This window comes from Elephantulus edwardii, unplaced genomic scaffold (assembly GCF_000299155.1).
Source record: "Elephantulus edwardii isolate Elephantulus edwardi_28Jun2011 unplaced genomic scaffold, EleEdw1.0 scaffold00079, whole genome shotgun sequence".
NCBI lineage: Eukaryota > Metazoa > Chordata > Mammalia > Macroscelidea > Macroscelididae > Elephantulus > Elephantulus edwardii.
In genome coordinates this window covers 11,440,400-11,451,079 of record NW_006399829.1, presented here as the reverse complement: position 1 = coordinate 11,451,079, position 10,680 = coordinate 11,440,400, and the positions used below count along the sequence as shown (strand labels likewise).

Sequence of the window (10,680 nt, the reverse complement as noted above, 5' to 3'; positions counted from 1 at the left end):
TCTTCCAGTCAGTTGGCCAGATGGCTGTGCTCCAGATTTCTTGGCACTACTTAGTGAGCACATCCAGGGCAGCATCTATTTGTTGAAAAATGTCAATTGGTGTGCCGTCAATTCCTAGAGCCTTGTTTTTTGTCAATTCTTTCAGAGCAGCTTGAACTTCTTCCTTCATTACCACAGGCTCTTGTTCATACATTGTTTTATGAAATATTACATGGGATAAATCTTCTGCAAAGGACTCTACAAAGTGCTAAAGAGCAAAGATGTCACTATAAAGACTGAAGTACTCCTGACCCAAGCCATGGCATTTTCCATTGTTTTGTATATAAATGAAAGTGTTTGACAGTGAATAAGGAAAAATTAATGCCTTTGAATTGTCATGTTTGTGAAGAACATTAAATACACAACAGGCTACATAAAGAACAAAGACATCTCTTGGAAGAAGTGCAACCAGGGTACTCCTGAGAAGGAAGAATGGATTTCACACACTTTGGGCATGTTGTCTGGAGAGGTCAGTCTCTGGATAAAGATAGCATGCTTCAAAAGTGGGGCATCTGAAAAAGAGAAGACTTTCAAAGAGATGAATGACACAGAGCCTGCAACAATGAGTTTATGCACAGCACAGGTTGTGTGGTTTGTACAGGATCTGTCAGGGTTTCACTCTGTCATACAAAGTGTTATTGTGAGTCATAGCTGACTTGGCGACATCTAACAATACCTAAAGACATAACAGTGAAGAGATCCTCAAGATAATACAATTTTAATGAACTTAAATTTACCAAGAGGAAAATAATTTATTAATTTTTGTGATACCTGTTACATTTGAGCTCAACATTTAGAATGCTATTCATTCCTTTAATTTTAAGTAAATAGTCACTTTTATAGTAAAATTTGTATTTTTAATTTTTTTCTTTTATATTGATTTGCTTACAAAGTTCTTATTGTGCTTCACACTATTATTCATCCACATTTTTATTAATTTAAAAAATGCTTTCTACAAAACAAATTTGCTTATGATTGGTATGAATAATAAATGTTTTTCTATTTAGGTATTTTACCTACCTCAAAATACTTGATATTTCACATCTCCTAGATATATTTGCCCCACAGTAGTTTTATCAGCAAGTACTGGGGATTAGAAACAATAGGTTCAAATCTCCTAGTTGTTCTGTAGGAGAAAGATGGGCTGTTATCTCTCATGCAATTCACAGCCTCTGAAAACCCACTGGAGGGTCAGAGACGAATCAGTTCTAACGTGAAGGCACACAACAGCACAGTTTAACAACATATTACATCTTTTTGTAACCAGCCACTTTAAGATTATACAAATACATTAAAAAAATTTAGATTCATTTTTTAAAACAAAATCTTCACATATAAAGAGGCTATGTAATATTTATCATAAATTTTCAACTTTTCCAATTCACCATGATTCTGCTTGGCCTTAGAAAGCCTCCCCAGATGTCTTGCAGGTGCTTCATGCTGGCTGAACCACAGCATCTCCTCACCTTGACCCACAGGTGGTAATGAACTTTGCCTTCTCTGGACAGGATTGTTGGCTCCTTTTGCCTGTGCTATTTGGAGTTCCTGCATGGTCCAACCAATTAGCATGGTCAGCTACTAGTTAAAGGGTTGGAGGTTCAAGCCCATCTCAAAGCACCTTAGAAAACAGGTCTAGTGATCTTTCTTCCAAAACAAAAAAGAACGTTTGAAAACCTTATGAAGCGTATTTCTGGTTTGGTGCATATTATGAGCCAGAACTGACTCAATAGTAACTGACGTTTTTTTAAGATGTTTCATACTTTAGTTGTCTTCTTAAATCCTGAGCTTTTATAAGAATGTTTACTCCTAGTCTTCTTGTTGTCATCCCAGAGGAGCAGCCAAAAAGCTGCTGACCTGTTCCCCCTCCTTTTTGTAGACTAGACCCCAAGCTTGCAGGCTCAGCCCACATGGCTACCACCCTTTCATTGCAACTTTTCTCAAGGCTAATTTTCCTTGATCTCTTTTTTTTTTTCCTCTCCAGGTTTGTCAAAGGCAATTCTCTCCAAGTGGTTTTAGGAGCACATTCTCTTTCAAAGATTGAGGCTTCCAAGCAAATACTTAAAATTAAAAAGTTTATACCCTTCTCACGATTTCCATCCAATGATGATGTCATGCTGATCCAGGTACAGAGCATCACCTTCCTTCATTTTCTTCAATGTTTTCATGCAACATGGCTCCGTTAGTTCAACCAAATACACACCATTATTATCTTAGTATCCTTGTTTAGGGGTGATTGTGACATATTCTACAAGGGTCCAGCTTACTTTTTACACTGCCTGGAAAAGAGCAAGAATTTATCAGTAGTAGAATTAGAATTGTGCAAAAAAAGGAAGCTCTGATGCTCACTCCGTGACAGAGGAGCTTCACAAGGCCCACATGGAAAATCCTTTCCCCAAATGCCTTTCTCATTATCAAGTGAAAAATAGATTATTAGCTTGTACAACCAAGCCAACCAAAGGACTCCACAGTGAGATATAACTTAGTCTAGACCTTATTTAGTCTAGTGCTGGCTTAGTCTAGACCATGCTCAAGGGGCCTATCCAGCAGGAAGAGGCCCAACCCTCAAAGCCATGACCTGTGGATGCTATTCCAAAGAAACCTTTCATTCAGTGCAGAGCAAAGGCCAATGTGTTTTAGACTGGGCGGAATTCCTACTCTGTGTTTAAACTCTCTCCCAGGCATCCCTGAGCCCCACAGGGAGTGGAGAGCACGTTCAGAAGAGCAACAGTCACAGGGCAGCTGCAGGCTACCACCAAAGTAGATTCAAAAAAGAGGGACGCCCTCCTAGGACTGAGAGACCACACATATGCCACTCAGGATAATAGCAGAATCCTACTGAGGAAGGAATGATCATGTATTCTCTATCTCCAGCTTCACAAGGCCGCAGAACTCAATGAAAATGTCCAGTTGTTACAACTAGAATTCAAAAACGATGTTCGAGCTGGAACCAAGTGCCAACTTGCTGGCTGGGGAACAACTGACCCAGATTTCTTTAGCTCCTCGGACACATTACAAAAAGTCACTGTTACTATCATAAGTCGAAAATTATGCAACAGCCAGAGTTACTACAACCACAGTCCTATGATAACAAAAGACCTGGTATGTGCAGGAGACACCAAAGGCAAGAAGGACTCTTGCCAGGTAAGAGGCTTGGGACTAGGAATACTGATGACTTATTGTATTAGTTAAGCAAAGGCTGGCAGTTCAAATCGCCCACTGGCTGCTCCATGGGAGAAAGATGTGGCAGTGTGCTTCAGTAAAAATTTATGAATTAATTTTGCAATGTCCTATGAGCCAGAATTAATTCAATGATTTGATTTTTGTTTGTTTGTTTGTGTTCTTTTAGAGCTAAGAGCCTTAGATACCCTTCCAATAGCATCTCAGACTGCTGTCAAAGCTCTCCTTGCTGACTAATGCAGAGAAGGAACAGTGTGGAGGACACAGGGTCATAGAATTAAAATCTGATTCTCTGTGCCAAAAGTCATTCTCATTTGTCAATATGAATGAGTTGTACAAATTTATCCAGTACCTAGTAACCACTACCTGTTGTTTGTTATTGAGGATAGTAGACTCCATCTGTACATTTACTGGCTTGTCCATCCTGAGGTCATTAGAAGTGACTAGGAGAAAAACAACAGAGGAGTCAAATGTAAAATGTAAAATACTCTTAAATAGTTCGTTTCTTAAATAAGTTTATTTTAAAAGTTGATATACTGATCAAAAGGAAAAACTTATTATGAAACTTATAAAAACTTTTATTTCCTAACATTGGTGGTGGTGGTGGTGGTGGTGTTATGTGCTGTCAAGTTGCCTGAGACTCATATAGCAACCCTATGTCCAACAGCCTTAAACCCTGCTCTATCCTATGCCAATCTTATTGTCTCCAACACATCTACTCCAATTACCCTAGTCACTGAATAAATCCATCTCATGGAGGGTCTTCCTCTCCTGCACTGTCCCTCCACATCCCAAGGATAACATTCCTCTTCAAGGACTGTTCCAGCCTTGCAACATGTCCAAAATACGTCAAAGGAAGTTTCAGACTCCTTGCCTCCAAGGAGCAGCCTGGTCTCACCCTCTCTAGGACAAACCTATTTGTTCTCCTAGAAATCCATGGTGTATTCAATACTCTTCTCCAGCACCACATCTCAAAGGCATCAATTCCCCTTCTATCATTCCTAATCATTTCCAGTTTTCAGATGCATAGCAAGTAATTGCAAAGACCATGGCCTGGATCAGGCATACCTTAGTCTCCAGACTGACACCATTACTCTTCAGTACTTTGGAGAAGTATCTGACAGCAGACTTTCCCAATGCAAAAATCATGTTTGTGTTTAAAGAAAATAATAATCATCTCATTACTGTCCAGTCAGAACTGACTCAGCTGAACTTCTAGGGTTTTAGAGACTGTAAATCACACAGAAGGAGCTTGTCCATCTTCCATGGAACATCTAATGAATCCAAGGTACCTGCTTTGGGGTTGGCAGTGTGACTCCCTATCTACTAGGCTACCAAAGCTCTCATTATCTTTGTTGTTATTAGGTGCTATCGAGTCAAATACAACTTATAGCAACACTATAATCAACGGATATGAACCCTCTCCTATCCTGTGCTATCTTCATAATCTCTGACACACTTGAGCCCATTGCTGCAGTCACTGCGTTACTCCTTCTGGTTGAGGAGGTGACTAATACATAGCGTATTATGTATTAACACTTGTAATTACATATCATACTGCCTTTGAAACCTTATGGAGCATAAATCTACTCTGAGATGCACGGGATCATGGTGAGTCAAAAAAAAATGTATGGCAACTGGTTGAGCTTTTTGTCCTTGTTCCGCTGCTGTTTGTTTTTCATTGTGACTTGAATGAAAATTTACAAAGTATATTGGGTTTTTTATCAATAATTCATATCTATTTTGTTTTACATTAGTTACAAAACAAACCTTCTCTGATCATCCACTTACTGCTTTTCCCTTTGCCCATTTTAATAAGAGTTTATTCTTTATTAATATTTTTTTTACTCCTCTCTTCCTTCCTTTCCACCCCGGTAGCCATACTAGAATTATTTTACCTATGAAACCAGGCTGCTCCTGGATTCTGAAGCTCCTTCTAACATACTTTGGACATATTGCAACGAGGAACCAATTCTTGGAGAGAGACATCATGCTTGGAAGGGTAGAGGGATAGTGCAAGAGAGGAAGATCCTTGATGAGATGGATTGACTCAGTGACTAGGGTAGTGGGAGTAGGTGTCTCAGAGACAATAAGGTTGGCTCCGGATAGAGCAGGGTTCAGAGATGTTGTACATAGAGTCACAGGTGACTCAATGGCACATAAAAAAAACAACAACAACAAAGTTCTGGTGACCCACTGGTAAGAAACTACCCTGCCATCGTGAAGGCACGCAGTTTGAATCCACCCGCTTCTCCAGGGGAGAAGGATGGACAATCTCCTCCCATGCGATTTACTGTATCTGAAAACCCACCAGAGGGCCAGCTATGGGTCAGTTCTGACTCAATGGTAGTCAACAACAATAAAGCTTTCTTTAGATTTTTGTGATAGTGGTCTTATACAATACTTTCCTTTTGTGACTGACTTATTTCACTCAGTATAATGTCTTCTGGATTTATCGATGTTCTGCCACTTGTTTTGTTTTTGTTTTAATGCGTAGCATCAATGAATTAAGGACCTTTGATGGTGTTGTAATTAAGATAGAGCTACCCAAAAAGTCGATGGTTCAAATCCACCAGCTGCTCCATGGGAGAAAAATGAGACAACGTACCTCCATAAGGACTTAAGCTTTGGAAACTTTCCCTGAGGGGCTGTTCTACCCTGCTCTACAGGGCTGCTTTGAGTAGGAATCAACTCAGGGACAGTGGTTTTGGTTTGAGTGTAAATTAAGTACTTACCTTCAAAAATGAGACTATTCCCATCATAGTAAGCATTATTTAAGGGATGAGGAGTGCTGATTTCAAAGATTCTTTGTGTTTGTGGTGACCCAAGATTATCATCTACTTGAATTATTATCTACTTGAATTCTGATTGACCAGAATACAAAAGTCTTGAAGTTAGCAGCATGACTAGGAGCCAAGAAGGAGGTAGATCTTCAGATTTAAAAACCAGCTCACTCTTCATCTGCAAGCTCACGTTACAGACTATAATTGTCTCCTCCTCTTTTTTTTTTTATTGTCTCCTCCTCCTGACAAAATTTTTTTCCATGGTTTTTTGTCAGATTGAATCTCAATACTCATTTCATCCAGTGAGTACTCTAAGTATTTTCTATGTACAGAGCACTGCGTTCAAACATACAAGGATGTGAATAAAGGCACAATCATAGAAAGAATATAGTCCCTGATATCAAGACATTTGCATACATTGCTGTTTTCTGCTTGGCTCAATAGCCACTTGATTTAAGGTCTGTGAGCACAAAAGTCAAATACAAAATTTTCTAAAAATGTCATTTATGTCAGTAGAGTGTTTCGAACTTTGTCTATACTCACTTAAAACAAAACAAAACAAAACAAAGTTCAATACTCACTGGTCACCAAAGGAGTATGTATATATATAAATAGAGGTAGTCCAAGAAAGAACAGATACATGGACATGGACAGAGAGACAATGGCGAGGACATGGCCACAGAGAAGCATGTATAAAGAGCACCTATGTCACATGCTGTTCAGAACACAAAGAAGCAAAGGATACAAATAATAATTTGAATAAATAATAGGTATAGCCAGAAATAATGCAACACTTTCTGACCAAGAACCTGCCCATTCTGTTCTTTCCAGGGTGATTCTGGTGGTCCCTTGATCTGTAAAGGTGTCTTCTATGCCATAGTCTCTGCAGGTCACAGATGTAGTATTGCTAAGAAACCTGGAATCGACGCCCTAATAACCAAGAAATACCAAGCTTGGATCAAAAGACACCTTGCTCCGTCTCATACAAGTTAAATCATTTTCTTGGATCTGCCAGTTGCTTGCTATTTCATTATAGGTTCTACAGGCCAGCTTGATCTTCAGAGGTGGGCGGGTAGAGTAAAGGCAGGGCACAGGCAGCGTCAAGCTTTTTCCTCTTAGGGTTGATTTTATTTAAAGAATAAAGTCTGTAGTGCAACAATGAATGAATGGAAACCCAAAATCTCTGTAAATGTTTATGAAAATTAATAAAATATAATTATAAAAAATAAAAAAAAGAATAAAGTCTGGAGGGAATTTAATTGGTTTGCTTACAAAGTTTATGTACATTGTATTTCGTACTATTCTTCATTCACATTGTGTTTCATATAATCATTTGTATTCATTATGCTTTATAAACTTAATCACCATTGGACCTTCACTACCCTGTCTTCTCACCTGATCCTTTCCATTTCCTTCTACCCCTCCCTCTATCCACCAAACTGTGCAGCCCTGTGATTTCAACCCTACCTATCCTCACCCCTGTTCACCCCCATTTTTATGTCACTGATGTACCTCTACTATGCTGATTTCATTCTGAATAAAGTTTGGAAGATGGCTTATTTTGTCTTTTGTGGAAATATGGTAAGGCAAATAAGAATCCCAATTCCCTTTCTACTCTTTTCCCTAAAGGGTGACTGAACAATCTGTTTAGTTGTAAGTAGAATGTGATTTCTGTGATTAATATAGATTGTCTCCTTTTAAAATAAGAAATTATAAATTGTAACACCCTAGCCATAAAGAATTACAGCCTTACAAAAGAACCTAAAACCTAACAAAAGAATTATCTAGGTTTATAGAAATATTTAAGGTAGCATTGATTATTTATTAATGACTCACTTTGTTCCAGAAAGAATTTAAAGCTGGATACACAAATACTTGCAATGAAACCTTTTTTTTAATGTAGAAATTGAGGCAAAAGAAAAGGAAAGTACAAAATTTATAATGATCAGAATGTTGTTAATAATCAGAGTCCATCATGTCCATCCAATGTGTTTGCTAGAAGGAACATCTAGCTCTATGCTTCCCATTGTTGCTGTTGAATTCCATCAAATTGGAATCGACCCATAGCTGACCCTTTGGTGGATTTTCAGATGCAGTTAATCACATAGAAGGAGATTGTCCATCTTTCTCCGGTGTAGGAAGTGGTGTATTCGAACTGATTGCATTCGGGATTGCAGCACAGCTTCATACCACTAGGCCATCAGAGCCCCCATGCTGGTGCAAAAAATCATTACAACCATTTATGTCAATTAAAATGTCCAGACAAGAAAAAGAAATTGTTTGTAATGGCCAGAAATAGCATGACTAGTGCTGAAACTAAAACTAGAGGGAAATTTCCCCCTAGTCCCCTTAAAAGGACACTGTGTTATGGTTCCCATATTCCTACCAAAGGTATCCGGATCAACTGAGAAAAGTGCTTTTAAACCAGAGTTTCATGGTCCTTTTACTCAAAATTCAGAATAAATAGGCTTAAGATAAAACTGAAGACCTGTTCTGTTCTATTCTAAAAACAAGTGTTGATCTCCAAATCCTGAGCATCACTATTAGTTAATAGCCTTAACGAAGTCAGAAAACAAAGACAACAATGGGAACGATGCGTCACAGCATTGTTCTGTATAACTACTTGCTTAAGACTAATGTGCTATTCAGTGTGTGCACTTAAAGGGCCCAGCTGTCTTAGACCTGGACAGTCCATTGATCATGAAGATAGCAGTTTCTAATTAAGGAAGGTGGGGGGGAGGAGAATACTTCAGACTTCTACTTCAGCCAACAGATGCCAAAGTCTCAGCCTCTATACTCTAGACATCAAGGGACAAATAGTGTGGATTTCCATATTTGCGCATTTAGCTACATATTATGCATCAGAGAGCTGGGCAATGACTAGTGATGATAGAAGGAGAATTGATGCCTTTGACCTGTGGTGCTGGAGGAGAGTAGTGAATGGACCATTAGGAGAACAAACAGATTCATCCTAGAGAGGGTAAAACCAAGCTGCTCCTTGGAGGCAAGGATTCTGAAGCTTCATCTGACATACATTGGGCATGTTGTAAGGAGGACCAGTCCTTGGAGAGAGATGTCATGCTCAGGAAGGTGGAGGGACAGCACAAGACAGGAAGATCTTCAATGAGATAGATTGACTCAGTGACTGCGGTAATGGGGGTGAATGCATCAGAGATAATGTTGGCTCAGAATAGAGCAGGGTTCAGATCTGTTGTACACAGGGTCACTATGAGTCACAAGTGACTCAATGGAACATAACAACAACATATAGAAATAGATGCTTTTGTCCAGTTGGCTAGTTGTTTGATTTAATGGTTGGCTTAATTTTTGTCACGCATCTTAAAAACTAATAACAAGTACAACCAAACAAAAACTAATAACAAGTACAACCAAACTATGAATACTTAGACAAAGTGAAGCATTGGAAGCTTCCCTAATTAAAACCTAATTAGTTAAAAGTAAGTGTTTTGACAAGACAGAAGTAAAAATATTTGTCTTTAAATATTAATCAAAAATTCCAGACTATATTTTATAAGAGAAGAAATAATGAGCCTCTAGATTTATTATTTTTAAAAGAAAATTCTCTGTTTTCTCAATATTTCAAACCCTTATAAGTCTTTAAGAGCAAAAAAGACTATAGAGATTTCTCTGGATTCCTATTGGTGACTATCCTGAAAAGTCGTCACTAACCCTTGAGACTGTGTTTTTGTTTCAGACTCCACACTGTCAACATCCAGTTGTCAAGTTAGATCAAAACACCAGGCAGGAAGCTTCTTTCAACAGCTGTGATGGACCTGGAGACTCTGAAATTGGAAGATAAACAGTTTATTTTGACAAGCAGCTGGTGACAAAGCCACAGTTGAAGTGCATCCCTCATCCTTTCAGGAAGACAGTATTTGGTTAAAGCATACCCATATCTCCCCGGCAGGGCCTAAAAGAAGACAGTATTTTAATTCTGTGAGGGATTGGGTTGTTTGTCTTTGAGAGTTTATTTGATTCTTTCTGTGGCCTCCGGGGAAGTTGAGAGTAAACTTGAGCCAGAGCTGTTGTTGCTACTGTTGAGTATTGTCAAGTGGAAACTTAACATAGCTGAACCTCAAACAGGTTTTTTGTTTGTTAGTTTGTTTTTTCCTCGTTCATGAGTATTCCACATTTTTTACTTAAACAACATGCTTTTTATTATTATTATAAATTAAAATGAAAATTTACAGAGATTTTAGATTTCCATTCATTCATTGTTGCACTCTTCTCCCTGCCCAACCTTCCCCTCCAACTTGTTCTTCTCTTTGAAAAGTAAGAGAAAAATACTTTTATTGTTATACAGTCCCTCCTCCCAAGTCCACTCCAATATGCAGCCTTCATTGCTCATGGGTAGGAAGACTCAACAATATTGTGAAAATGGCAATACTACCAAAGGCAATTTACACGTTCAATGCAATCCCAATACAAATACCAATCCCATTCTTTAATGAGATGGAAAAGACAATCACCAGGTTCATTTTGAATGGAAAGAAGCCCCAAATAAACAAAACACTCCTTAAAAACAGAAGAAAGGTAGGAGGTATTGGTACAATGACAGACACATAGATCAATGAAATAGAATTGAGAACCCGGAAATCAACCCATCTATCTATGGTCAACTGATTTATGACAAGGAGATGAAATCTGTAAGTTAAGTGGG

General features: G+C 38.5%; 1 protein-coding gene across 1 annotated transcript in view; it reads left to right on the top strand.

Annotated features, from left to right (window-relative positions):
* The window catches only part of GZMK (granzyme K (granzyme 3; tryptase II)), a 21,279-nt gene extending 14,287 nt beyond the window's left edge, over positions 1-6,992 (top strand). The window contains exons 3-5 of the mRNA XM_006889564.1: positions 2,021-2,162; positions 2,911-3,180; positions 6,831-6,992. Of these exons, the coding sequence (XP_006889626.1) occupies positions 2,021-2,162; positions 2,911-3,180; positions 6,831-6,992 (574 nt within the window). The remainder of the gene's footprint in view (positions 1-2,020; positions 2,163-2,910; positions 3,181-6,830) is intronic.
* Positions 6,993-10,680: the final 3,688 nt, after the last annotated feature.